This window comes from Fopius arisanus, unplaced genomic scaffold (genome assembly GCF_000806365.1).
Source record: "Fopius arisanus strain USDA-PBARC FA_bdor unplaced genomic scaffold, ASM80636v1 scaffold00009, whole genome shotgun sequence".
Taxonomy (NCBI): Eukaryota; Metazoa; Arthropoda; class Insecta; order Hymenoptera; family Braconidae; genus Fopius; species Fopius arisanus.
Window position 1 is genome coordinate 1,404,256 of NW_011887748.1, and position 27,553 is coordinate 1,431,808.

The 27,553-nt window shown below is 41.5% G+C and overlaps 7 protein-coding genes across 8 annotated transcripts in view; 4 read left to right on the top strand and 3 right to left on the bottom strand.

Annotated features, from left to right (window-relative positions):
* LOC105274103 (uncharacterized) overlaps positions 1-2,664 on the bottom strand; it is a 17,220-nt gene extending 14,556 nt beyond the window's left edge. The window contains exons 1-4 of one of the 2 annotated variants that reach the window (XM_011316958.1): positions 2,484-2,664; positions 1,100-1,312; positions 801-993; positions 212-412 (exon numbers count right to left, since the gene is read on the bottom strand). In XM_011316958.1, coding sequence (XP_011315260.1) covers positions 212-412; positions 801-993; positions 1,100-1,231 — 526 coding nt within the window. In that variant the 5' untranslated portion in view covers positions 1,232-1,312; positions 2,484-2,664. Of the gene's footprint in view, positions 1-211; positions 413-800; positions 994-1,099; positions 1,313-2,464 lie in introns of both variants that reach the window. The other variant, XM_011316957.1, reaches the window with a different exon arrangement.
* Positions 2,665-3,351: 687 nt separating this feature from the next.
* Positions 3,352-6,925, bottom strand: LOC105274105 (regulator of nonsense transcripts 1 homolog). Its single transcript, XM_011316960.1, has 2 exons — positions 6,625-6,925; positions 3,352-6,239 (listed from the first exon to the last, which is right to left on the bottom strand). The coding sequence occupies exons 1-2, from the start codon at positions 6,663-6,665 to the stop codon at positions 3,521-3,523; spliced, it is 2,760 nt and encodes a 919-aa protein (XP_011315262.1). The 5' UTR covers positions 6,666-6,925; the 3' UTR covers positions 3,352-3,520.
* Positions 6,926-7,368: 443 nt separating this feature from the next.
* Positions 7,369-9,998, top strand: gkt (glaikit). Its single transcript, XM_011316961.1, has 5 exons — positions 7,369-7,461; positions 7,537-7,635; positions 7,724-9,203; positions 9,393-9,597; positions 9,672-9,998. The coding sequence occupies exons 1-5, from the start codon at positions 7,443-7,445 to the stop codon at positions 9,804-9,806; spliced, it is 1,938 nt and encodes a 645-aa protein (XP_011315263.1). The 5' UTR covers positions 7,369-7,442; the 3' UTR covers positions 9,807-9,998.
* Positions 9,999-11,112: 1,114 nt separating this feature from the next.
* Positions 11,113-14,299, top strand: LOC105274107 (protein THEM6). The gene is made up of 4 exons (XM_011316962.1): positions 11,113-12,027; positions 12,509-12,723; positions 13,334-13,519; positions 13,642-14,299. The coding sequence occupies exons 1-4, from the start codon at positions 11,871-11,873 to the stop codon at positions 13,756-13,758; spliced, it is 675 nt and encodes a 224-aa protein (XP_011315264.1). The 5' UTR covers positions 11,113-11,870; the 3' UTR covers positions 13,759-14,299.
* A 448-nt stretch (positions 14,300-14,747) lies between these two features.
* On the top strand, positions 14,748-15,810 carry LOC105274108 (protein THEM6). Its single transcript, XM_011316964.1, has 3 exons — positions 14,748-14,978; positions 15,211-15,425; positions 15,506-15,810. Exons 1-3 carry the CDS (start codon positions 14,840-14,842, stop codon positions 15,740-15,742), a joined length of 591 nt encoding a protein of 196 aa, XP_011315266.1. The 5' UTR covers positions 14,748-14,839; the 3' UTR covers positions 15,743-15,810.
* A 1,839-nt stretch (positions 15,811-17,649) lies between these two features.
* Positions 17,650-24,196, top strand: Dcr-1 (Endoribonuclease Dcr-1). Its single transcript, XM_011316966.1, has 2 exons — positions 17,650-17,921; positions 18,222-24,196. The coding sequence occupies exons 1-2, from the start codon at positions 17,862-17,864 to the stop codon at positions 24,009-24,011; spliced, it is 5,850 nt and encodes a 1,949-aa protein (XP_011315268.1). The 5' UTR covers positions 17,650-17,861; the 3' UTR covers positions 24,012-24,196.
* Positions 24,060-27,476, bottom strand: Pli (E3 ubiquitin-protein ligase pellino). Its single transcript, XM_011316965.1, has 6 exons — positions 26,127-27,476; positions 25,878-26,066; positions 25,542-25,773; positions 25,231-25,434; positions 24,482-25,101; positions 24,060-24,391 (listed from the first exon to the last, which is right to left on the bottom strand). Exons 1-6 carry the CDS (start codon positions 26,135-26,137, stop codon positions 24,265-24,267), a joined length of 1,383 nt encoding a protein of 460 aa, XP_011315267.1. The 5' UTR covers positions 26,138-27,476; the 3' UTR covers positions 24,060-24,264.
* Positions 27,477-27,553: the final 77 nt, after the last annotated feature.

The following is a 27,553-nucleotide window of genomic DNA, read 5'->3' on the forward strand; positions in this document are numbered from 1 at the left end:
ATTGCCACGTTTATTTTTATTTTTTCTTGAACTCCGATTCTGCACGATTTTGCCCCCCTGCTACAGGGCTAAAGTAAGAGGGTACAAAAAAAAGTGCACAGGGTACATTCAAGTACTCAATGAGTACAATCCAAACCAACAAAAAAAAGTTAGATTTTTCAAACTTCGATGCCAACTTCACATAGCTAGGAATTTTCAGGCATTGTCTCACCATTTCCATTGCGATGCATAACGATCATCCGACTGTGTCTCAGTGAACTTCTTGTCGGTGTATGTCTCCCAGCAATTTGCGATGAAGCCAGATTAACAGGAACTGTCGTCGACAGACAATTAGCCATTGTCGGAGCTTTGTCGAGATCCTTGTCCCTTTTATCAGGCTCCATCCAAGCAATATGACCTGTTGAAACCGCGCCTAAAAATATTAGCCTATTCAATAATTCTGCAATAAAGTCGTTAAAAAATTACTAGTTCATTATCTCAATTGAAGACGAACCAAAAATAATCACTAACTTCCCAAATATTTCCATGAATAATATTCTCTATTCTGATTCGTCCAGATATTTCAAGTAATCACATGACTACGAAATGACTCAACATGTAATTAACCGAAACCTTAATTATCTCATTATTTTTGGAATGGAAAAAATTGAAACTCATCAAGAACTCGATAATAGCAATTCTAGTAGTTCCACAGATGAGAAAAATGTTGGAAAATGTTATTTGGGAAATTATTAAATATTTGAGAATTCATATGAATTATTTTTTAAATTAAAATCCGCATTTTCGAAATTCTCACTCACCTGTTGCTCGATTATTAGTTTGTATCTTGGACACATTACCAACACTGAAAGCCACACTGACACGATTGTTATTATCCGACGTATGTTGAAACATGGCTGGAGTTTTAGTAGTTGTGGCCCCATTCTCTCGCACCTGATTCAAGTTACCAACACTTGAAGCAGACGTCACGCACGGTGGCATTGCTGACACGTCCTGCGTCACACAATTCTCTCAATAAAGAAAAAAAAAACTAATTTTCCCGTCTCTCATTAATACCGATATCCAACAGAATACCAGGTAAAAACAGGTATCACATCACCTTGTAATTATCGTAGAAGCTAACAGGCCGACTCCTGACGTTGCACTGACCGGAGTGCGAATCATTGTCCTGTTGCACCTGGGAAAACCCATTCAAACTGTCACCGGGATGCGCGCGCATCTCCTCCCGCATTTAAAACTTCCGGTCGCACTTTAATTTAACAGCATCTATATCGTTGCCTTGAAAGCAATGCACCACTCGCTTTTTTTTCCTCTACGATTTTTCGATTATCATTCCATTGATAAAAATTTATTCCATTAAAAATTTAATTTTATGGTATTAACCAGGATTAATTACCATTAATTAAAGTATCAGAACGTTTTTTGAAATGGATTTGAATTTTGTAACCACAATAATTCCAATCCTATTGTTATTAGTATTATTATTATTATATTTATTGCAGTTGAAAAGTGAAGAATGAAGGGATTAGTTGAATAATTTCAATAATGTGGGAGTAGACGCTTGAATGGAAAAGGATATGAATGCAATGAGTAATTGAAGGAGTAACGACTCATTTCCCTGGCTCACTGTGTTTAAATAGGTAGGTCACATTGTCACACATTTGCATTGTGCAAACTAGTGGGATTAACAGTAAAGTACGTTCATTCCTATTACGCAATTTAATGTGCAATAGGACACAAGCTCTGTACGATGTACTTGAGAGGGTGAATGTCAATTATGTGAAAGTAAATGCAGTAGGTACTTAACGCAATGCGTGAGCGGTTCACTAAACTCAATGGCAGTAAAGAACAACAATTTTTTTTTTAATTGATAAACCGAAGGTATGGCTGAATGGGAAAATAAACGGATAACTTTTTATGGCCATTTGAGTGCAGGAGAAATGCCACGGGTATTCAGGTATTCCCAGAATAAACTTTGTACCATTCATCATCAAATGGAAATACTTGCGGTGGGAATTCAGTTGCGAAGAGTGGATTTAGATTTCGAGGAATATGTGTGGATTGAAAGGAAATCACTGAATTTTTGAAGAGATCTTTTTTGGAGATCTCATTTCAATCGCCAAAAGAGGTTTAGACAAAAATTTTCATATCTATTATAGAATCCGGGGAAATCTTCGAGAACTAAAGTAGGAAACAATTTAACTTGTTACTATTTATCTCCTGGGTACTTAATTAGTGAAGAGGTACTAATTTAGACAGGGATTTGCTAAGTGAGATAGGTTTCGGATAATTTATTAATTTCACTGATTTGTTAATGGAATTGATTCCATAAAATGAATAAACTGAAAATTGATTGGTTTTTATGATTAAATTAATTGAAGACTGATGAGAATGAAAATATTAATGTGGTCTTTGAAAAGTAAAGAGCATCACTAATGAGAAATCTAAGTGCATTAATCAGTACCTAATTAATGAATGATTACCTAATTAATTAATTATCCCAATAAATAATGAACTAGCCGAAGGAACACGAGTCTGGTGGAACGTCGCAGTGACAACTGAGACTTGAATTGCCTGGGAAATACGAACCACTCACCGATGGAGACGAGCCCCACCACTTCCCTCTTCTCTACGTGTATCCGTTTGCTCTTCAAAGAACCGCCGATTCTCACCACCTTGAGAATTTTTTTTTTTTACCGAAACCACCGACACACTTCACCAACTGCCATCATCAAATACACCGGTCGTATCTGAATAATAAGCAGAAGTCGAAATGGATATTCAATATCGATTTATTATCTATTTTTCCCTGTGCACGAATTTTTTCTCAAAACCTCCACCCAAAAATTTTTGAATGAAAAATGAATTTGTTTACGTTGAACTGAGAACCACTGAGACCAGGTACTTTCACATTGTCGAGTGTTTCTGTAGAGACAGGGGCATCTCAACATCGTCATGCCCACTGGCGATCACGCCTACCTTTACCTTGACTACCTCTTCACTAAACCTCATCCCCTCGACATTATCCTCACTATTCCATTATTTTCCTAATGATAATAAATCATCCCCGGAATTAATTTCCCTATGATAATAAAAAAATTGTTCCTCAAAAAATATTCAGCCTGTTAAAACGTCTCTGTCTATTTACAAAAGTTAAAAAAATCGTCAAGTGGAAATAAATAGTAAATATTTTTCTCAAGCCCTGGTATTTCCCCTGACAGCCATGTGTTTCCCAAAATCTGTTAAATGTCAAGAGTCCAGCCCAAGCCCCAAAACGAAAAAAATCATGAATTAATTAATGACTCAATTCACGAATTCACGAATTAAATCATTCCAACAAATACGATAAAATAGTAATTTTATTTATCTGATCACAATGTTCACAGTAATAATCACGTCATTATCAATAATAAAGATCAATATCATCATGAGGAATATCAATTATCAGGCAAATGCTTACCTTGAAAAAGTAGAAACGAACATAAACGTAAACCTTGAAAATCAACCGCAAAGTGAATTTTCACCATAAAAATATATCTTTGTCGTCCTGACTCTTCTCAGCAATCACATGCTTCATAATATTAGCAATACTAGCATTGGCATTTATCTCGACAGAAGCATTACGAGAGGTAGCATCTCTCAGAAGTGCCTTCCACATAGCATTCTTTTTAAAGGTACCAAAATTACCACAAAGCAGCATAGTGTGCTTTGCCCTCGTCAGACTCACACAAAGTCTGTTAGGATCATTAACAAATCCAATGCCTTTGCTCCTGACACAGGACATGACAATGATATCACGTTCCTGGCCCTGGAAGCTGTCCACCGTGTTCACTTGAATTGATTTTAATTTCAAGTACAAGGGACTCGGTTTTTCCATTACTTCTATTGTAATGTATTCCATCACTTCCGCTTCCTTTTCCATCCTTTTCGTTTTTTGAAAATTTCGTCTCTTCGACGCCTCTTTCTGTGTCTTGTTCGGGATAGGTTGCACTGATAGTACTTTTAGTCTGGAGGACACAGAATTTAATTCGTCTTCTCCTTGGACCACTATTCTCTCTTCTTCCTCTTGTCCTTCAATTTTCTCATGAGATTTCCCGTCATTTGGTTTCTCCAATTCCTCTTCATTTTTATCCTTCTTCCGGGTATCTTGTAGTTGCACTGATTTCAGTGCTGAGCACAGAGAATTTAATTCTTCCTCTCCTTCGATAATTATTCTTTCTTTTCCCGTTTTTTCCTCAATTTTGCGCTCAGACTTCCTACCCCTTCGTCCCTTCAGCGCTTCTTTTTGCACACCAGCTTCCTCTTCCTGAGATTCTGCCAGGAGCAGCTCCTCCCAGTCCTCGAAGTCACTCCCATCAGGTATTTGAACAGTATTTGAATTATTTATTCCTTCTTTCGGGGCCTTCTTTCCATCAAAATTATTATCGAGATCTTTTGGTTTAGGAATCGTAACAATCTTTATAGCAGGCGCATACCTCTTACAGCGAAACTTCAATAAATTCAGAATCACTTCCCTCTGCCTTCGATACGGAGTTATAATTCCAATACTGACATCCTCGTTGGCAGGATTCTTGACAATTTCCATTGACAGTCCCATTATTAAATTCACAACCAATTGAGCTTCTCCGTGATTAAAATCTGTCTGATTTTGGTGGGAGGAGTGATGGAGGAGTTTATAGTTGTGAAATGGCAATGAAGGAACGCTGGATCCAGTCTTTAATCTGCCTTGGTAGAAGAAATTGTTGGGCCAGCTGACAATATCTTCCACCATTCTGTACTGGGTATCAAGCATCAGGATTGGGTTACCTTGTTGGAGGTCGAAGTTTTCCTTAGCCCGGTAGAACAGAGACTTGTCGAAGCCATGAAATTTGGCTTGCGGCGATAGTACTGTGGGAGGTAATTGCTTTGGATCCCCCACGAGGATCAGAGTGCGTACCCCAAGCATCAGAGGGATCAAAGTTCCTAGTTCTGTTGATTGGGCTGCCTCGTCCACGATGCACACTGGTATATCATCATTCTCAAAGATTCTTTCCATTTGGAATGAATAAGACGAAGACAAAGTTGTGGCAATTACGTCAGATGTTCGCAGAATGTCATCTTTAGATTTCCTTTTTTCGGACTTTAATTCTGACATCTGCGCGAGATGTGGGAGTGTCACTTCTTGGACCTCATCCCCCATTTTATCGATACATCCGACTCGAACAATCGAAAAATGCTTGAGATTTTTATTCGCCTTCTGGACGGTAAGAAAATTTCCCACGAGTTCATCAATAGCTCGATTGGATGGAGCACACAGTAGAATTTTAGTAGACTTCTTGTTCAGAATCTCGCAAATAATATTGAGAATGACTTTGGATTTTCCAGTCCCCGGAGGCCCCTGAATCAAGCAAATCTTCGGAGCTTGCTCAGTGGCGGTTGCGACAACTCTCGCAACGATATCCATCTGCTTGTGATTGAGCACGTGCCCTGTGATCAAGGGAAAGACACTGGTACGAAGGGCATCGGCGATCTCGTAATCCTCAACCCTGGGCTTCATTACTGTGTCAAAAAGACAAGACCTTGGCAGATCCTGCATTGCCTTAACAAATCTCAGATAAGGCGACACTGACAAAACTGTAGTCACCAGGAAATTTCTCTTTAGAGAGAAATGTTTCAATCGCCTAGTTTTTATTTTGAACTTTCCTGAAAGACCTAAATGCTCATATGTTTGCAACGTCTCATCCTCCTCGACATATCCAAATACCTGTTCTCGATTCCATTCGAATTTTACGAGATCCCCTCGAATTGGATCAATGTCACTGTGTCCATTGCACGTAATCAATGTCAGGATCGAAGTCTGATCTTTATTATCATGAGAAATTGTAACAAGATCAACTGATGCCCTTCGTTCCATGGAAGAAGTTTTTTTATCCTCTTCTTTTATATCTCTGCTCTTCACGTTTCCTTTCTCATCAGACACGACTTTTCTGGTCTCAAGATCTTTTTTGAGGACATGCCAAAATTCCAGGAGCAGAAGTGGAAACATTGCTTCAACATAATCATCAAAATTTTCGTAACACAATGATGTTGATACCACTGGTACGGGATCTAGGATTCGTGGCGATTCTGTATTGTATTCCGGATTGGTCAACCATTCTGGTCTCCATTGGATAATATGGGCTAGGAATTCGTCGATTATTTGGGGTTTGATTTTCTTGTACATCTCAACATTTGATGACCTCTGGTCGTCACAATCATTTCTGCAATGAATCACGAAATTTTATCGATGACTTTTTGAACATATCGCAGAAACTTGTCGTTTTTATTATTTATTACTTCAAGAAGAAGGATTTTCGATAATAATTACCTGCCCCATCAAATCCAGAAATAATAAAACAAAAGAATACGGACGAATGGTAGCAATCTTTTGGTTGTAATTCAAATAATTATTATCGAATTCTGTGGATTGACAGTGGAAGGTTCCAGAAAGAAATCGATGGAAATTAAACGAATAGTATTGAAGGGATTAATTTGCAATGAGAAAATGAAGAAGGAAGAACAAACGATGGATCATAAAATATACTCGATGATTTTGGCAGGTTACATATGCAACCAATAAGCTATCGTATTCCAATTTGCCCTTACCTATAGTATTTTATCACTTCTTTTGACTCTCCAAACCCCATTTTCACGATTCTATAATAATTAACTGAGGAATAGTAAGACTATGGACCTCCTTGTAAGTGCGTGAGGTGAATAATTGCGCTTCTAGTAATAAAATTGGTATGAATGAAATGTGGGATTTACCCATACGTCATCTGGACATCAACATCGCTGTATTAGAGTAGTACTGACTGGAGTGTTTGGTTTTTTGATTTGCTGGTTGGGTATTTCGACAACATGTTTTGTGAATCAATAACATTCCTAAGACCCGGTAAAACGTCAAGGTAACTGAAGAGAGTAAAGAGGATTGACTGAAGTAGAGGCTCAGTTTTGGGTTTGACTGATTCCACCGGCATTATAATACCTCACCCCAAGAGAGAGAGGGCAACGCAATGCTCATTTCACTTCTTCATGCTCGATTCAAATAGAGGCGCCAATTGGGAGTTGACGTGATCCTGGGTAAAGAATAGTAGTACGAACACCAGGTGATGGATGACGCGACGATCTCATTTTAACAAGTATCCGGCAAATTATCAATTTTTTTTCTTTTCGATATTATTTTTCCATCGAGAGAAATTGAAATTTTTAGAAAATAAATAGTAATAGTCCCAAAATTCCTTTTTACATCGATTTTCCTTGATTTTCAATAATTCCCGGAATTACCGACACGAATTCCGAGATAACAGAGCTTTCTTTTTCTACCGCATCGTAAAAAGTCGTGAAATCGCCGCTCAGAAAAGAAATCCTTCCAACCGGGCCCTAGGATACGCAAAACCAGAGACCGGTGTTTACCTTCCAAAATGAATTCTCCTCCATCAGGTAAAAAAAGTGATAACCGACTGCCCTGTTATTCCATGGATAATTAATATCTCGAAGTTAATCCTCTCTCTACAGGTGGATACAACAGTCAATCAACAAAACAGATTTGTCCATTCAGCGAGAAATGCTACAGAAAGAACCCAGTGCACTTCAGTGAAATGAGTCATCCCCATCGTAAGCTATAAATTTAAATAAAAAACTTCAACCCAAAAGCAATTTCATTAAATCCACTCTCCACGATCTACACGAGAAATTTTTTTAGTGGAGGAGCTCGTAAAGGACCTAGATGACGCAGTAGAGGTCCCAGAGGTTCTGTCCTTCGAGTGCAGAGACAAGTCCCTCCTTCTGGACCAACTGAGGATCGTCCAGATGCTAATGCGTAAAGAGAGAGGATTGCTTCCCCTGTCGAATGGCAGATGCTCTCAGTTCTCGCAATCCCCAGGGAGAGCCCCTCACTCGCAAAATCTCCACAACCTGCCAACGAAACACGAAAATTCCTCATCGCCATCCTCAACCCTCCAGACCTCCCCAGGTCCCTCCACAAAACGAGAGATCAATTCTCCAGACACCGCAACCCCCAAAAGACCTAGACAACTCCCCAAATCTCAATCTCCTCCACAATCCTCTGTCTCTTCCCAGGGTTCCACAATTTCTGAATCCCCAGGCCTATCAATAATTCAAAAATACGTCAACTGCACCTCCCAACAAGCACGCCGAGACTTTCGGAGTAAAGCAGTCAACAGAATGCGTCAAGAGAACCAAGAAATCCCCTACATCGGCTCAAAAGGTGAATTCGACATGAAGTACGCCCTCTCCTCTCCCTATTTCGTCTTCCTGACAGCCGTGCAAAATTCCCCAGAGACGTGGAATCAGCCCTACTCCGTCACATTCCCCGAAATTCTCGATGTAAGTCTCGGAGAGATCGAGGAGAGCCTCCACATAAATTTTATGGTTGACGTTGGATGGTTGTGTCTGCAATATTTGCTTGCTTGTCAATCCCCGAAGATGTTGGTGCTCCTGGGGCAGAGGTGTGACACTGAGAGCCTTCCAGATATAATAAAAGTCGTGAAGGTCGAGCCTCCATCGAAGTACGGCACCCACCACACAAAAATATCTGTCCTCAAGTACACGAATGGAGTCAGAGTGATCGTTTCCACTGCTAATCTCTACCACGATGATTGGGATAATCGAACACAGGCACTCTGGATATCCCCACACCTTCCAGAGCTCCCGGAAGGATCTTCTAAGGCCCAGGGAGACTCGAAGACCGGATTCAAGACGGATTTCCTGAATTATCTGACGTTTTATGGTCCCAACAGGATCCAACACTGGTTGGATGTCCTCGAGAGGTGCGACTTCTCGTCAATTGATGTATTCTTCCTGGCCTCGGTTCCTGGTAATCACAAAGAGGGTAGCAGAGATCGATGGGGTCTGAGAAGACTAGCAGCTCTGTTGTCCTCTCATGCTCAATTGCCAGCTGATGGTGCCAAGTGGTCAGTTGTTGCTCAATGTTCGAGTATTGGAAGTCTTGGTCCCAATTTTGAATCCTGGGTAGGTAAAGATGTCCTCACAACTTTATCCAGTGAAACCACCAAGGGCCTCAGATCTACACCGAAATTCCAGTTCATTTATCCAACTGTCGAGAACTATAAACAGTCCTTTGATATGAGAGTTGGCAGCTGTTGTCTACCCTACAGCAATCAACTCAATGCCAAGCAGACGTGGCTCAGTAACTATTCCCAGTGAGTTATGCAGAATTTTTTCATATTTATTAACATCTGTCATCACCTCGGGCATCTCTAATGCAGCTGTATTTTATTATTCAACCCATTTGACTTTTTAATATATCGAGAATAACGCAGAATTTGTTTAGTCTCTGGCATTCTGGATATCCACCATAAATAAATATTTATTTTCTGGTAAATATGCAGCCAATGGAAGGCCGGGGATAAGTGCAGGACTCAAGCAATGCCACATATTAAATCCTACACTAGGATATCACCAGATTTCAAGAGAATTCCCTGGGTCGTCATCACCAGTGCAAACCTGAGCAAAGCTGCTTGGGGATGGGGTGGAAAGGCCACTAATACCATTCTCAGTTACGAGGCTGGAGTTGTATTTTTTCCGAAATTTGTGGTAATTATTTATTCTGAGATTGCAGGATTATTGCGTGAGGTTTTGGAATAATATTTTGAGACTTGATGTTTCAGACTAATTCAACGACATTCCCTATTCGTGAGCCCGACGAGACCGGTACACCGCCATTTCCACTGCCTTATGATGTACCACTGACCCCGTATGGCCCTCAAGACAAAATATTCACAATGGACTTCTTCAGCGAGTAAATGCTGTCCTTGAAGGATGGATTATACTCTTCCCCGGATATCTAGTCACTCAACCGAGTGAAGACTCATTCGTTATCGCTGGTGATTATCATAAATGAGTCATCTCTCAATGTCTCCCCATTGGGAGATTAAAATCAGTGTTAAATCATCTCTAAAATATTTTCGTAATTACTGGTTCAATAGAAATGTATTTTTGAGAGTCATGCGAGTTTTATTTTTATTCCAATATGAATTTGCACTCGCTTTCCAGAAAATCATTGGGTCTCAATAACGACTTCCTCGGTATAATAAAGAAGTTGAAATAAAATCGAGGAAACAATAGGAAAATAATTCACAATCCATCGGCGCGTGTCTTGCCTTCGAATGGCCGATAAGTGAATGATCGTAATGCACAACGAGCAATTACCGAGTTGTCGCAATAACGCACGTTAGTCGTCCTCTCGATACCTTCCGGGTGGCACATTATCATTCGATTATTTTTTAAGAGCCCAATGATTTTTTTTACTCAATTATTTTCAGTCGCTCGAGCCGAGAAACTCTTCGGAATTTTTATTCAAGCAAAATGGGACTAATACTCCGTCGAAATTCGACAGACGCTAATTAGTGATAATTAATTGAAAAAACCTCGTCCCAGCAGAGAAAAAAAGTTTCGAAGAATCCACGTGAAATAAATTCCAGAATTAAAAAAAAAACCACGAGGAGAAATTTCTCCGATATATTAGATATTACACCCACTACCTCGCACTCTTTTATAATGCCTTTCAAATCCAAAACTTCAAAGTGTACCATCCGAATTTCTAGTGACGGCAAAGCCGAAATTCCAAGTTTCTCTGACCTCAATACTGAGAGGACCAATAGAAATCAAAACGATAATTAACCTTCCAAGAATCCCTGTCAACCCAAAACTCGACTTTCCTTTTCCTGCCTGATTCATCAAAAATCACGTCCACAGCTCGTGTCCACCGCCTCCCACCTCCCCCCGTCGAAAAATCGTGAGAGCAAACGACAAACAGCACAAAAATTCCAGACACCTGCGGCGTCAATTGAAAAACGAAAAATAATAACGAAAAATAACAACGAAAAATTCAATCGCGGATAAAAAAATAAATTGTCAATGTCATCCAAGTGAAGCTGCATGCCCACCCCCTCCGTTTCCTCGCTTCCCTTCACCTGAAGTAACGACACATTGCTATTGAACCCGGACAACGTGCGCGCAGGTCCGAGGACACGATAATCTCCATCCCGATGTCGAGCCGAGAGACAGGGGTCTATCCACGGTGTTTCCCACCGAGAGCATTCAGTCCGCTGAACGACGTCCAGCCGGTTGGATCCCGAAGTCACTCCCGCGAAATTTAAATTCAAAATATCCACGGACACCCATCCCCCGGGTGAATCCCAATCGATCCAGTCACCCAGTGATTGCCCGACCCAGAAGAAAAATTCGTCCTTATTTTTATTGAAAAATGCACCGAAGACCAGTGGCCCTAGAGAGGTGACCTCGGGAGTCCCTAAGACCCTCGTCCCCGTGAAGTGTTACCCCGCTATAAATCGGGAAAAAAAAATTCGCAGTCGATAACCGAGGACGGCCTTGTAGTGGAAGTGGAGTCCGCAGAATCCTCTTTGAGGAATTAAAAAAGAATAAATCTCCAGAGGATAAACAATACTGGTTTGACAGTTGCCCCTGCGCAATGCGTCTCGATTGCCCCTTTGTGAATTTGTTGTCAAGTCACTTTCACGTTCACGCAAGGAATTGAGAACAAGACTGGTTTCAATTACTCAGCCCTCAATTACCCAGATTCCGTGGAATTTAATCAAATCCTTGGATTCGATTGTCCCCCACCCATGACTCGTTGAATCAACGTTGATACCTAATTTGCTGGAAGTACATCAGGATTGCGAAGTGGAGTAACAATTATCGGTGCTGTCGACGATGCCGGCATCTCCAGGTGGTCCAGGGACTGAATCATCACGTGTAATCATCACGAGCATCACGAGCAAATCGATACGCATATCATCTGATATCTCGATTAGTAAATAAAGATAACTGAGAGATAATAATTAATAATGCTGACGTGTTGGCTACCGGCTTGTGCCCTGGGGGCAGTCGTCATCTTGTATGTCCTAGTGGAGGTGCATTATTTCCTGAGGATGTTCCTCACTGTTCTACTCGCAAGATTCTGCAAAAAACCAGCGCACATTCTCGATGAAACGGCTATCTACGGTAAATATCATTTTCCATTCCTTTCAGTGAACATCTATTTATGGATACTCTGGTGCATCAATAGAGACTACCTCTTGAAAATCGAGAATCCCTACGTTAGCACTAGTTGACGGACTCGACGGAGGCCTTGACCCAACCCGCTTGTCCGGAGACTGGAAATATCAACTGGACGATCAATAGTTCCAGTCGCACTCTATTTGAATGTTAATTAGATTTTCCACAAACCCCTGGAGAAATTGATAACTCCGACTCGGGTTTATCCCCGGTAACTGGATGACTCGTCAGACAATTATCAATTATTAATTACGATGGGTATTTACCGCTGAATCGTCGTTTCCTCAAGCTTGCATTCCCGAGAGATGGATTTTTAATGCGAATTGTTTATCCTCTTTATCAGAATAATTAGGAGAGGTTGAGAAGAACTGAAGAGCCATTCGACAATATCCAGGAAAATTTGTAACTAGATTCGGAATTTTTTTAGGATTGTGCACGATGACGGATGTCGACACTCTCCTCTACCACATGAACAACGCGAGATATCTACGAGAGCTGGACTTCGCCAGGGCGGATTTCTACGAGAGAACGTCCCTTTACAGAGAGATATGTTCCCAGGGAAAGGGAATTGTCCAGGGAGCGGCAACAATCAGATACAGGAGATACGTCAAACCATTCTCCATCTACATGATCAAGTCAAAGGTAAAAAAAACAAGTGGCAAGTAAAAAAATCACGATCTCATCGATTATCTCATCGCGAAATTTTTTGTCTGGATACAATCATCAACAATGACTCGTTGGTCTCGTTTACTCGCGCAAAGTTTACCAGGAAATACACGAATATCCAATGTCCCAAGTCCTTTATCTTATCCCCAACGATATTTATCTTTCCATTAAAATAACATGAGCTCTTTCTATTTCTCTATCTAACCCACGCAACTCAAAACACCTTTTTTTTCTCATACACGCGTTGCTATTTAACTGACGTCTCAAGGCAACTCACAAACGCGTGTATCCAACGGGTAATTGATTAACATGAATCGGTCATTATGATTCAAGTAGGATCAACGCACACCAATACCCCAGCAATTTTGTTTTAAATAATTCCTAAAGACGCATGGAGAGTCCTTGGAGCAGGTGTTTGTGTTCACTGCAGACTTTTAATTAACGTGTACGTTTGAAATTGTGCGATTTATGCATTTTTTTTTATTTCTTGGATACGATGGAATTCCCTGAAATCAGCAAATAATCCCATTTCCCGATTGAATACCCAACGAATGACGATCCCAATGATTTATTAAATCCGTTGCAGATTATTTATTGGGATGACAAATCCATCTTCATGGAGCACAAGTTCATTACACCCCGTGATGATTTTGTATGTGCCGTTGCTATTTGTCGTCAGAGAGTATTGGATTGCAATGCCGAGACTATTATGGCAGCTCTACTTGATCGTGGAGTAAAAAATAATGGGACAGTTGACGTAGACGTAACACAGGTGCTCCTGATAATAACAAAATCAGTGAAAAATCCATTCCCTCAACGATAATGGAGTCCTCACTATCTCGTTTCCCTTAAATCCTCATTAATTTTATTACTAAAAATTTTTTAATTTGACAGGTGACACATGTGAGGCCCCAGTTGCCACCGGAAGTGGCTCTTTGGCTCGAGAGCAATGAAATATCATCGGCCACTCTAAGAGGTGCCAATGTACCAGTTGTCACGACAAATTTCTGAAGATTATCGTCCCTAGGGATCAATTACGATGACACGACACTCTCTTCAACTCAGGATCTCTTTGCAAATTTATTTTTGCAAATTTATGATTGTATTATATTATTTTATAGGGGATTTTTAGCGACTGAGGGGAATGAACAATTGTTTACCCTCGTCTACACGAGTTGTGGAGTTATTTGAATTATCGCGAGTGATGCACGACTACTCAGGTCGTTCGATTATTTTCAATGTTCATTAATGTGTACATATTGATTAATTAGAGTTATTATTAAAGTATTATTGAAGTGGAAGTGGGCTGTGGCCGTTCAAACTATTTCAACAGTTTCTCGTGAACTCATGATGCCATCGAGTGCGTCGATTACGTAATTCTAGTGAATTTCTGCAGTTTTGACCTGATTAGATGATAAACTATCACTTGACAATTATTTCACGGCAATTAGCATATTTTTTTTTTCTGTAGAATTATTTTCTACGTTTGTTAATCGATGAAAAATTGAAGAAAGTGTTGGAAAAAAACAAATAATGAAAAATTATAATCCAATCTTGACCCCTCAATCATTTACTTCACTTTGAATCGATAAATTGTCTATACATAATCAAATGAATACCTAATGAGTTTAGTTCGCGACCTGGGGACTGATTAATCATCGAAGCTGCATTGTCAATCTCCCGGAGGACTGGATTAATTCGCATCGACGGTCAATTTCTTTTTTCATCGACACAACACGTGACTTTCAAAGTCCATCACCTGAGATAAATATTCACGTGTTTTATTAGAAAATTCTACGTCATTACGTAATGATGATACGAGAGAGGTTTTTTGGAATTAGATATATTGGGAAATTGAATGGAGAAGAGTTATTCATTGGAATGTCAATTTTGACTGAGACGATGATATTGCGCGACACTGAAACCTGTTTCTCTAGTCTGTTAAATGTTGAACGAAGACACAATGATTCAGATGGTGGGGGATATTACGGTGCCTCCAGGAACGGTTAAATCATTTCAGTTCGTATCAGTATACCAGCTGACGACGTCGTGTCAACCCTTTTTGTTGAATTAGACAGAGAGAACCATCAAAATGGTCTGTTGGGTATCGATATTGCTCATTATGTATTTTCTATTCGATGTCAACTACTTCCTGAGGATATTCTTCACCCTGGCGTGGGGAAGACTCTTCCAAAAGAAAAAGAAACTCTTTGACACAACCTCTATTTACGGTATCTATGAATTCTCCAGCCTATTTCACTCGTGTCAGACAATTTTACTGAAAATCTTCCTCTGGGGAGTTTTATAGAATTTTTAGTGGATCTCTAGTGGATTTTGGAGTGAATATTCTTGTGTGGAATAAATTTAATTTTTGTAGCTCTAGAGAGACGAATTCCTAGGAAGTTTGGAGGAAATTTGAGAGGATTTTTTGGAGAGTCTCGATTTTTTTAATCGTGGTTTCAGGAATTTGCACCACTCAGGATATCGATCTGTTCCTGAAGCACATGAATAACGCGAGATACTTGAGGGAATTGGACTTCGCTCGATTTCATTATTACGATCTATCGGGGATCTATGGGGAACTTATGAGGCATGGGGCTGGCGTTGTCCAGGGTGCCTCTTTCACGAGGTATCGACGAGCTCTTGGCATTCTGACTCCCTACAAAATCACCACCAAGGTAATTATGAATTCCACGGGATGGAAATTATTTTCGCGGTGAATATTGATTTTACGCGCAATTTTCCATAATTATTTCAGCTCATCTACTGGGAAGGCAAGAATTTCTACGTGGAGCACGAGTTCATCAGTCTCACCGATAATTTCATTCGTGCTGTTGCACTGAGTAAACAAACAGTCACGGGACTCAAGATCCCGGTGTCCGAAATTATTGCTAATATCGATCCAACAGCCCAACGACCTGAAATTAATCCCGATCTCAGGCTCTGGATGGAGTCCATGGAGGAATCCTCCAAGAAGCTCAAGAAGCAAAACTAGACATCAATCTCATGTTCAAAAGCTAATGTTTCATAAAGATAATAATAAAATCCTCAAACACCAATAAATTGTTGTAATTGAAAAAAATTTACTCCATCCCCATGGCCTTAAAAATCGAAATTTTTCAAAAATATTATTTTTCCATCAACCGATGGGTGATTTCGCAAATATTCACTTCCTGGATGATTAAAAAACGCGGGAAACCCGTGAGCGCGCGGGAAATGAAAAAATAAATATTTTTTTTCACTCCGGTCCCAGGGGCCTTATCGAGGATTTTTGGTGGAGAAAGTGACTTTTTTGCAAAAATGCAGTTTTCCGTTGATTAATTATTGATTCCACACGTAATTGCAATGGAAATGATAAATAAATCATCAGAACCAGAAGAATAAAAATTTCGAACGGTTTTCGCGGGATTTCAATTATTGCCCCCCCCCCAATGTTTAATTTCTGGTATATTCCCTGAAAATAATTTAAACTAATAATAATGATGAATTCATCATTTATTCATTTGTATAATTAATAATTATTCAAATCGAATTAATCGCCTGATAATTCCGCGATTGTATCATTCATATGAAAAATTTCTGGCGCCATTTCACTGACGTGTCAAAACCGGAAGTGTAAAACTCTCGAACGCTTTTGGCGGGATTCCAATTATTGCCCCCCCAACATTTCATTTCCGGTATATTCACCGAAAATAATTTAAACTAATAATAATGATAAATTCATTATTTATTCGTTTATATAATTAAAAATTATTTAAATCGAATTAATCGCCGGATAATTCCCCGACTGTATTATCCGCATGAAAAATTTCTGGCGCCATTTCACTGACGCGTCAAAACCGGAAGTGTAAAACTCTCGAACGCTTTTGGCGGGACACCAACTATTTCCGCCCTAACGCAAAAATTTTTTTACAAAATTTATCCGGAAAATAATTAAAAAAAAAAACACTAAAAGCCGCCGTAAATATGTAAAAATCGAATTAACCCCCCCATGTCCATCGCATCGCATTTCCGCCAAGAAAAAGGCGGTGAAAAAAAATGCCGCCAAAAAATGGCGCCATTTTCCGCCCCCTTTTTTCGTCAACTATTCCCTACGATTTTCGCAGAATCCCGCGCTAGTATTCCTATTACGAGGAATAACCGATGATTCCTGGAAAAAGCCGCTGAAAAAAAATTGATTTTCTTGTCCTACCTTTGTCTGCAAATCTGCTGTCGCCAACTCGACCTCCAATAATCCACAAGCTACGAGATATCCAAACACTTCACTTTTTCCACTTTCATCACTATTTTCACTTAAAATTGTCTCATATCACATCACAAAACACCAAAACACTTTCACCATTCTCATCCACTTCTATTTCCATCAGCACAATTCACAGTTTTCATTCGATTCCGTCCGATAATTCTCGGAACGACAACGATTCCTGGAAGCAGCCGGCGAGACGCCTGATTTTTCAGTCCTCCCTTTGTTTTCATCTCCACTTCATTTTTCACACTTTCATTTTAATTATTCCAAATTTTCATCACTTCCCATTAACTTTTTCTTTTCAATCCCCTCGAATTATTATTTTTACGGTGGATAGACGAGGAATCGTGGAAAAAGCCGGTGAAAAACAGTTTATTTCCGTGTCCTTCCTTTGTCTGCGTATCCATTGTCGACATTTTCATCTCCAGAAGCTTCACGAGCTGGGGAATACACTTGCACTTCACTTGTCACACTTCCATCGATGTTTTCACTTGTAATTGTATCAATTCACATCGCGAAATCCGAGATACCGGGTTGTAACGAATATTTTGAACTACCGCGTTCTTTCTCCCGAGATGCCACAGGCTTTACTGAACAAAAGAAGATCACGTGAGGCAGCTAGGCGACCCCCAGCGCCACTATCGGCGAATCCCTCGGTAAAGAAGTTTTACGATTACTAATTATTGTTGTTAAATAATATCACTGAGCAACAACAATACAAGTTTTTAACTAGACGTAAATTCAGTGCGATAATGATTAGAGAATCTTCTCAACTCTCATAATGAAATGGATAATCATCATTGTTATTAATTGTTGTGATCTTCCATGCTCTCAGCAGAGGAATAAAATATAAATTCAGGGCATTGAGATGGCCTTTCCCTTCAATGATCAAGTCTACACCAAGTCCTTCACCCCTAGAGAGTACCAGGTAAATATTTTATCACCGGGAGTTGAAAAATTGAGAGATTAATTAAGAGTAATTAGTCGAAATTCTCTGGATCTAACAGGGATAACGAATTTTTTGTTGGGACCTTTTTTGTAGAGTGAAATGAAAGGTACAAAAAAGGTTCTCATAGATATTTTGGTAGGTCGGTTAGATTGAGAGATATTCCCCGACATTTGACATGATAACAAAGTTAAATTGTTGGATTTTATCTCGGAGTTGTTGAATTATTTTTCCCGCTCCGAAAATTCGCTCCATGAGCCAAAATTCGTGTTCTGGTTTCAGGTGGAATTACTTTACACTGCAAAGCAGAGGGATATTATAATATGTCTAGGAAAATACACAGAGCAAACGTTTATCGTGACAAAATTGATTCAGGAGTTTGCGACAGGGAATCGAATTCCCCTGGTCTCCGCTCAGAGAATTCTATACCTCCTAGATAGCGAAGAGTCTTGTTCACTGAAATCTAGTTATATCGAGCAATTGACTGACTTGAAAGTATCGGTGATAGATTCCACAACTCAGGATAATGATTTTGCGCACATTTTTACGTCAGGACACGTCGTCGTCACGACGAGTGCAATTTTCTACAAATTTGTCGAGACGAAAGAAATATCTGGTGAGCAGATTAGTCTAGTAATTTTTGATCAGTGCCAGCTGTTAATTAAGGACAAGGGGATCAGAGAGTCCTTGAGTACCCTGAGAAAATCCTCGGACGATGAGGGACCGAGAGTCATAGGTCTAGCAATTCCTCTCCTGGATTTGACAGACGAACCTGGAAGACTGAGTTTAGAGATTGATCGATTGGAGAGGACTTTCCAATGTGATGTGGAAACGAGTAGTGATATTTTATCAATTTTAAGATACAGCCCAAGACCAAAAGAGTACCTAGTAGAATTCTTCACGTCAGACACAGGACCCCTGCAAAATTCGCTGAAGATGGTCGCCCTGGAGGCGCTTCACTTCCTGGACGATCACAGATACGATCCCACCGAGATCTACCAGGACGAATTCCTCGAGGACATCCAGAAAATTCCAGACCCAACAGAAAAACCTCGAGAGATGCTGGTGGACTTCCTGACAATCCTGGAGGCTCTCGGTCCCTGGTGTGCAGACCGTGCAGCCCTATCCCTGCTCACCCTCTCCGAGAAACTCAAGATAAAAACACCCTACGAGCGCCATTACCTTCTCCTCAACCTGGTGGGCTCGGTTATGATAAAAATTCGAGCCCTCTGCGACCTGGAGTTCTCCTCGCTCCCGGAGAAGACTCGAGTCTACAAATACTCAACGTCGAAAGTCCATCGTCTCCTGGAGGTTCTCAAGACATACGCCCCACTCTACAACAAATCATCGACCCCGGAGAAGACGACACCCCGCAGGACTCGTCCCTATGACTCCACCAGACCCCAGGGACTGAATAATTCCCAGATTGACGAGCCCACAATTCCCCCCAAACGGGGAAGATATCAGAGAACGTACAGAGGAATGACAGACCCTGACGTCCTGTGCGGGGTAATATTCGTGGACGCGAGTTTCACCGCAAAAATTCTATTCTACCTCCTGAACGAAGTCTGCAAGCACGACGAGGAGTTGAACTTCCTCTCGCCCCTGTACACCATCGAGAAAAACACAGACGACTCCACATACTCCCGAGATCCAGAGGCAGAGCACAAAAAGCAAGAGGAGGTCCTCAAACGTTTCAGAATTCACGAGTGCAACCTCCTGGTGGCGACTGCCATCCTGGAGGAAGGTATAGAGATTCCAAAATGCAACTTGGTGATGAGGTACGACTTCCCCAGGACGTACAGGTCGTACGTGCAGTGCAAGAGTCGAGCTAGAGCCAGCGATGCCCTTCATATTCTCCTAGTGTCACATATCAGTGCAAGGGAATCGATCTGGAAATTGGCGCAGTACCACTACATCGAGAAAATTCTCCTGGGGAAATGCACGAACGAGGAGCCAAAGGACGAGGACGAGACAGAGGCTGACAGATACTCCTCGATGATACCTTTTTATCAGCCTATGAGAGCTGATAATGGACCCCTGGTGTCCTTCAACTCTGCGATATCCCTGGTAAATCGATATTGCGCTAAACTGCCGAGTGACACATTCACGAGGCTGACACCAGAGTGGTCGATGCGGGAGGTGAGATCAATCGAGGGGACGATGTACACGTGTTCCTTGAGATTGCCTATCAATTCACCCCTGAAGTACGTGATATCGTCTCACCCAATGCCCAACAAGGCGATGGCCAGGAGACTGGCAGCTCTCCAGCTCTGCATAAAGCTCCACAAGGAGAATGAAATCGATGATAATCTTCTGCCAATTGGCAAAGAGAATTTTAAAGCGAGGCCAGAGGACGTGGAGGTGCCGGCACTTCCTGATGAAGTAAAGTCTGATTACTCGGAGGCTCGACCTGGCACCACAAAACGTCGTCAGTACTATTTTAAAAAGACTGCTGAGGCACTCACAGATTGCAGGCCAACTCTCGGCGTCCCCTCGTACCTCTATCACATCAAGATGAATCTCAGTTGTCCCCTCCCTGAGGAGCAGAACACCAGGGGTCGACGGATATATCCCCCTGAGGAGTCCCACATCGGTTTTGGGATTTTAACTCTTAAGAAAATCCCTAAACTATGTCCCTTTCCTATTTACACTCGTTCTGGAGAGGTTCAGGTGGATCTAGTGCTGAGTAAAAATACTGTCGTCCTGGATTCGATGCAGATCGAGAGAGTCTCGACATTTCTCAATTATACATTCACAAATGTTCTCAAACTCCAGAAATATCTCATGATCTTCGATCCGAATGCCTCCGAGAATTCATACCTGATAGTTCCTGTGGTCAAAGGTATATCCAATGGGGCAGCAGACGTGAACGTCGACTGGAGTTTTCTGCAGCTCATCTACGAGAACAGGAATGCAATTCCTAAGGAAATCGGGGAGGGGGAGAGAGAAAAATTCGAGTTTGACGCCGCGAGGTACAACGACGCTGTGATAATGCCCTGGTACAGGAACCAGGATCAGCCCCAGTACTTCTACGTCGCCGAGATCTGCAGGAACTTGAGTCCCCAGTCGTCATTCCCTGGTGATGGTTACAGCACCTTCGAGGAGTACTACTGCAAGAAGTACGGCATCAAGATACAGAACAGGATTCAGCCTCTCCTGGACGTTGACCACACGTCAGCGAGATTGAATTTCCTGACCCCCAGGTACGTCAACAGGAAGGGAGTGGCCCTGCCGACGAGCAGCGAAGAGACCAAGAGAGCAAAACGTGAGAATCTCGAGCAGAAGCAGATCCTCGTGGCTGAACTCTGCGCCATTCATCCTTTTCCCGCTTCCCTCTGGAGACAGGCCGTCTGTTTACCCTGCATCCTGTACAGGATCAACGCTCTTCTCCTGGCGAATCAAATCAGGTGTCAGGTGGCGCAGATGATGAACCTGGGACTGCAGCATCTCTCTGAGGACTTTGAGTGGCCGCCTTTGAACTTCGGTTGGAGTTTAGCTGAGGTCCTGAGGAAGTCGAAAGAGGCGAAGAAGGTAGAGCCTGAGGATGATGTAAGAGAGTCCCCCACCTCTGATATTATGAAGAAATCCCTGGGCCTGGGGATGGGAATGATCATCGAGAACGTCACAGATCTCCTCGACGAGGACGACGACTCTGACAAGCTCGAGATCGGCACTTGGTCCAACGACATGGCAATGGAGTCGATGTGCATGGATTTCTCTTCAATCTCAAATAATGTCACTGTTCTTCCCCCGCAATTTAGTTGGAGGCATGCAAATGGAATTAGGTGTGGCTCACCCACATTCGATCACTCAGACACCTGTGGATATTACTCTGACGACTCCTACAGCGACGATGGCTTCATCGGCTCCTCTGGTGAGAGTGAGGACGAGGAAAATCGTGGCCTCAAGATATCGTACACCGGGGAGAATACAGCAGAAGCCGTTGAGGACGAGTCTAAACTGAAGAAGATGAATATCAATAAGAAGATCATGGGTCTGTTCAAGGACTCCGAGAAGAAACTCCATAATTCGAGATTTTTATTTAAATCAGGGGAGCACGACGGCTGTGATGAGTCTCTTTTTGCTGAGCACAAGAGACTCCACTTCGATTACGCTAAGCAACGTGAATCCGAGATAATCCTCGAGGGTTCATTCATAGAAAGTGATAAAAAAATAGTATTTAATCATAGTCAGAAGAGTGTAAAGGCTGTTGTTACTGAGGCATCAGGATTTGATGGCTTATTGGAGCACTGTGATTATGTGAGGAGAGTCGCTGAAGAAGTGACCAAAGAGATAGAGAAGGATAAATTATCGTGTGATTCGTTTTACGTTAAGACTCAATGCAATAGCAATAACATTCCAACCCCTGGGCTGTACGACGCAGTCGAGGTGAACTTTAGTTTTGATTATCAGCCAGAACTGAGGGGACATCCTGGCCCCAGCCCCAGTCTCATCCTCCAGGCACTCACAATGTCCAATGCCAATGATGGAATTAATCTGGAGAGGCTCGAGACCATTGGCGATTCATTCCTCAAGTACGCCATTACTACGTACTTGTATTGCACTTATCCAGTCATCCACGAGGGAAAACTCAGTCATCTGCGTTCGAAACAGGTGAGCAATTTGAATTTGTATCGCCTGGGGCGTAGAAAAATGCTGGGTGAGAGCATGATAGCTACGAAGTTCGAGCCTCATGATAATTGGCTGCCACCTTGTTATTACGTTCCCCGGGAATTGGAGCAGGTGTTCATTGAGTCTGGCGTACCCTCCAGTCTCTGGAATCAGGTGCAAGACCTTCACTCCCTCCAGCCAACGATTGACATCAGCGAAATGACACAACTCATTCGAGATACAGAGTACAAGCTGGGAATGATGAGGATGGAGCTGGATAAAAATGATAATCGTCTCCACGAGGAGTCGATACCCGATCCCCAGCACTGCTCGATCCCCTACAATCTCATCACCCAGCACAGTATCCCTGATAAGAGTATAGCTGACTGTGTGGAGGCTTTGATAGGAGCTTACTTGATAGCCTGTGGCCCGAGGGGAGCTCTGCTCTTCATGGCCTGGCTGGGGATCCACGTCCTGCCGACCCTGGAGGTTACTCTGGTGCAGGAGGAGGAGCCTCTGGAGCATTATCCAGGCAGCACGCCCTACATCAGGGGTTTGGAGTCCTCGGAGAGGACAACCTGGTCACAGATTCGGTATGGAAAGCTCGAGGAGCCGAGGAATCCCCTGCTGAGGCATGTTCCAGATCCTGAGGGGGAACTCTCCCTTCTGCTCGATGGGTATGACAGACTCGAGGAGAGTATTCACTATAAGTTCAAGGACGCCAGTTATCTCCTTCAGGCCTTCACCCATGCCTCGTATCAGCCGAATAGATTAACTGATTGTTATCAACGTCTGGAGTTCCTCGGGGATGCTGTACTGGATTATCTCATCACCAGGCATCTCTATGAGGATACGAGGCAGCATTCCCCTGGGGCTTTAACTGACTTAAGGTCTGCCCTCGTCAATAACACGATCTTCGCTTCACTGGCTGTCAGGTGTGGCTTCCACAGGTACTTCAGACACCTCTCCCCAGGTCTCAATGTCGTCATTGATAGGTTCGTCAGGATTCAGGAGGAAAATGGGCATTCTATCAGTGAGGAGTATTATTTAATCGGTGATGAGGAAGCTGAAGAGGCTGAGGATGTCGAGGTGCCTAAGGCACTTGGTGACGTCTTCGAGTCTCTCGCTGGTGCTATTTATCTTGACAGTGGAATGTCTCTGGATGCTGTCTGGAGTGTCTACTACAGGATCATGAAGACTGAGATTGAGCAGTTCAGTACTAACGTCCCAAAATCTCCCATTCGTGAACTTCTCGAGCTGGAGCCTGAAACTGCTAAATTTGGTAAACCGGAGAAGCTCGCTGATGGGCGCAGGGTGCGGGTCACTGTTGACGTTTTTGGGAAGGGCTCCTTCAAGGGCATCGGGAGGAACTACAGGATAGCCAAGTGCACTGCGGCCAAGTGTGCTTTGAAAAAACTCAAAAAAATGCAATCATCTTCCCAAAGACAAAAAATTTGATACTAGGTCGATTTAATAGCGAATGAATGACGAACTTTTGTAAATTGAGATGAATTTTCTATTTCTTTGCTCTGGTCCTTTCACGATTGAAAGGTGTTACATGTTTCTTCTCGGTTTATTTGGGAATCCATACGTATTGGAGTGTATAAAAAAATTACAATGAGTGAGAAATTGTTTACAATACAGATTTTGTTGTATATTTTTTTGTATCGTCAGCAGTCTGGTAGTGTTTTTTGCAAAAATTTATAATTTATTAGTCTACGTTATCTTGGAATATTAGTCTGACGTAGCCTGGGGTGCCTTCCAGGGGGACTGCGCAGAAGGGGCAGATTGCTATGTAGCCATTTGTACCATGAGGAATTGCAACTTTTTCCCAATATCTGGAATACAATTACGAAAATAATTAGGAAATCAAGGATTTTTTAAAGAAATTCATTGGATCGAGGGAAATTTCACAGTAAAATACAAACTTGACAGTTTTTTCAGTTGCCATGTGACCACAAGGGTTGAAGGCGTAAGTGGGAGGTCCTCGATCCACGTAAAATGCAGGCTCAATCCCCATGCACAGTTTGACAATTGGTCCAGCTACCAAACACATTGGACATCGTCTCGTCGCCTTGTCCTTCTCCTGTCCCCAATCATGATACCCCTGGACATGTCCACACTTGAGATAAACGTATGGCTGCTGTTGGGCAGAGTCTGAAACTGGTTTTCTCGGTATTACCAAAGTATTCAGGCCAACAGGGCACTGAGGACGTCCTGCATTAATAGCATCAACCAATTCCTCTAAATCGTGTTTCGTTGGAGACTTGGCTAGACCCTCAGCAGATCGCCAGAGGAGAGTGGCTCCACATAAATCAATCAATGTCCCATCTTGCAATACATTGTCCTCCTCCTCAACGACGTTCCCCTTCTGCTGGGCACTTCTACTCTCTCTGAGTGAGAATACACCTCCACCAACGCTTATCTCACGCCAGGAGCCACACTGGGCCTCTCCACCACAGAATTGACCTCGTGGATGCATTATCAGAATTCCATTTGTTGTTAGACCGTCGATTTCTCTATTCTCTTGCCATTTTGTTGCTTTCTCCTATCAATCAGACACACAAAGAACTTAAAAAAGGGTATAAATCAATTCTCGTCGAATGTCAATAGAATTTTGGAAGACAGTGATTAAAATTCTCTCTAGTTCATCTGATTTCAATGCAGTAGGACTTACCCCTAAAAAAATATTTCTGGAGCTATCAAAACCAGCAGCATAAATTCTCGTAATCTTGGGATTATGTCTATCAGTCAGTATACGACAAGCAAATCTACTTATTGTACTTTGAGCCATGCGGCTCTCATTACCAGGGCCATTCTCACTGGCTGGATAAGTGTCCATGACGACAAAATCAATAGGAGGCTCCGATGATCGACCAATCTGCCAGAAATAATCGATAAATAATATTCAATCGAGTCATTAAAAATATTGTAAAAAAAAATACGATAAACTCAGGGGCTCGTTCAAATCGAAGGTGATTAACTCACTTGAAACATATCAGTTGTGTCATCCTCAGTGTATTCAACAATGACAGCCTGTGTTCTCGATAATGTATACGATATAGAGTGCTGTTTGGCATTCAAAACAGCCTGTGAATTGTGAGGAGTTTTAACAACATAATGTTTACTCCTCTTCACTCCATTTGGAGTTGGTCTTTTGTATAATACGAATTTACTTCTACGACGACCGCGATCACCAGGTGGAAGAAATCCATTGTACCTAGAATGAAGGTAAATGAAAAATAAATCAATTGATCATAAAAGGATTAATAATTCAATAACCCGACGGCAAAATGGGATGAGATAATGTGTCATATATTTCACCCTAAAATAACGAGCTCTCCATATTTAGTGAGACTCTTGGACTTCTCGTTGTGATGGCTATTGCTCCCGTGAGATGGATTGACATAAGGACGACTGTGATTGTGCTTCGTGGTGGGGCTGTGTGGCTGATCAACTGTATCAGAGGACTGCTCCACGAGGATTGGACTTTCAGTGCCATCACCATCGGATCTAAAAATTCCAAGAGCTCAAATAAACACATCCCCCATGAAATTTTAATCTCGTACTCACCGAATAACCATTCTGCGATTATCCAAATACTCCTGCGCTATCCAACAATTTTTCTAGACCCTCACCTCATAAAAAATCCCCAAATAAATAAATAAAAAAATCCCACTGGAGCACAAATACGTATCGATATTCAACGGGCGAGCCCCAAAATCTTGTAATCAGTCTTACGTTTCGACAATTAATAACTCCCCCTCAATCCTAAATTCATCGGAGTAAACACTGATAAAAGAGGCATTCCTCACGCACATAACGGAAAATAATGAAAGATTGCATGTTATCGAGTGAATATTATTCGCAATATATATGTATATACATTCTTCATTTATTGAATTACTCCCTGACAACAACACGACACGTACTTATCACGAACGAAGAAGACTTGGAATAAAAATACAGTGCTCGTCCTTACGATGTAGAAAACCCTGAATAATTCACGACAAAGAAATTAATTATAATGAGTTTTTAATTGTAACTCAACTTGCTACACTTGACCGTAATTACTGAGTGATTTTAATAGTTTGACAACAATGCACACACACAAGCCAGATAAGTCTCAAACCAAACAAATCATTTATACATAGTCTGTGTATCTGACACATTTTTATTCATCGACTGGCTAGTGTACTCTTGTCTTGATTCAATGAAATCCCTTCATGTTTACTGATCACCACGGACTCCACTCTCTTTGATGACTTTTTTATGGATCTGTCGACAACACTCGTTCAGAAAATGCTTGGTACAGACACACTCGCAGATCCATTCAACACCATTATACAATGCTTCACCTTCTTCTTTTTTTCTCAATTTTTTCGTGCCAGTGTGAACGGATTAATTGTCATCTGACCGTTAGTTTACCTTGAAACACTTGAGTTCAGATTTCTTCACACATGTTTCGGTGGAGTTGATTGGGCTTTTGGGGGCTTGGGGTACGCGCCAATTATTGTTTGGAGGGTATTTATATTGTCGTTGGGTGACAGTGGAAAAAAAGGAATATCGATAGTCAATACTGCCATGTTTTTCCTCCCTCTCGCTTCCGCAATCGTTTGTGGAGACCTTCAGGGTGAATTATCCAGAGAACTGCGCGCGCATCAGAAGCGCCTTCACTTCATCCTTTCAAATCGTAATCCTCTCTTTTTTATTCCCTTTCATTATTTCCTTTCCTTCCTTTCGCATCTCCCCCCAATGGAAATAACCAAAAAAAATCACAATACCATTAAAATATTCATTCGTTCCTCCATTCCCTATCAATTTATCTCTATTTTAAATCAACAATTGAACTTACAATTTTCACTTATTTACAACTGAAAATAAATAATTACTCATTTTTATGTTAGTCTTTGATTTAAAATTGAAACACCTATGCCAAGAATTTATAATTATCATTTATAGTAAGAGCCTTTTTTATTTGTTTATAAACAGAATATTTA

What these genes read in the sequence shown, in the direction of transcription:
- LOC105274107 (XM_011316962.1), top strand. Translation starts at nt 11,871, where the DNA reads ATGCTGACGTGTTGGCTACCGGCTTGTGCCCTGGGGGCAGTCGTCATC. An exon ending in CGATGAAACGGCTATCTACG is followed by an intron (nt 12,028 to 12,508) that starts GTAAATATCATT and finishes GAATTTTTTTAG; the next exon opens with GATTGTGCACGATGACGGAT. An exon ending in TCTACATGATCAAGTCAAAG is followed by an intron (nt 12,724 to 13,333) that starts GTAAAAAAAACA and finishes AATCCGTTGCAG; the next exon opens with ATTATTTATTGGGATGACAA.
- Dcr-1 (XM_011316966.1), top strand. Translation starts at nt 17,862, where the DNA reads ATGGCCTTTCCCTTCAATGATCAAGTCTACACCAAGTCCTTCACCCCT. An exon ending in TCACCCCTAGAGAGTACCAG is followed by an intron (nt 17,922 to 18,221) that starts GTAAATATTTTA and finishes TTCTGGTTTCAG; the next exon opens with GTGGAATTACTTTACACTGC.
- Pli (XM_011316965.1), bottom strand. An exon ending in ACACAACTGATATGTTTCAA is followed by an intron (nt 25,435 to 25,541) that starts GTGAGTTAATCA and finishes TATTTCTGGCAG; the next exon opens with ATTGGTCGATCATCGGAGCC. An exon ending in GCAACTGAAAAAACTGTCAA is followed by an intron (nt 24,392 to 24,481) that starts GTTTGTATTTTA and finishes ATTGTATTCCAG; the next exon opens with ATATTGGGAAAAAGTTGCAA.
- gkt (XM_011316961.1), top strand. An exon ending in TGAAATGAGTCATCCCCATC is followed by an intron (nt 7,636 to 7,723) that starts GTAAGCTATAAA and finishes AAATTTTTTTAG; the next exon opens with TGGAGGAGCTCGTAAAGGAC. An exon ending in TGGCTCAGTAACTATTCCCA is followed by an intron (nt 9,204 to 9,392) that starts GTGAGTTATGCA and finishes GTAAATATGCAG; the next exon opens with CCAATGGAAGGCCGGGGATA.
- LOC105274105 (XM_011316960.1), bottom strand. Translation starts at nt 6,665, where the DNA reads ATGGGGTTTGGAGAGTCAAAAGAAGTGATAAAATACTATAG. An exon ending in GAAGTGATAAAATACTATAG is followed by an intron (nt 6,240 to 6,624) that starts GTAAGGGCAAAT and finishes GATTCATTGCAG; the next exon opens with AAATGATTGTGACGACCAGA.
- LOC105274108 (XM_011316964.1), top strand. Translation starts at nt 14,840, where the DNA reads ATGGTCTGTTGGGTATCGATATTGCTCATTATGTATTTTCTATTCGAT. An exon ending in TGACACAACCTCTATTTACG is followed by an intron (nt 14,979 to 15,210) that starts GTATCTATGAAT and finishes TCGTGGTTTCAG; the next exon opens with GAATTTGCACCACTCAGGAT. An exon ending in CCTACAAAATCACCACCAAG is followed by an intron (nt 15,426 to 15,505) that starts GTAATTATGAAT and finishes TAATTATTTCAG; the next exon opens with CTCATCTACTGGGAAGGCAA.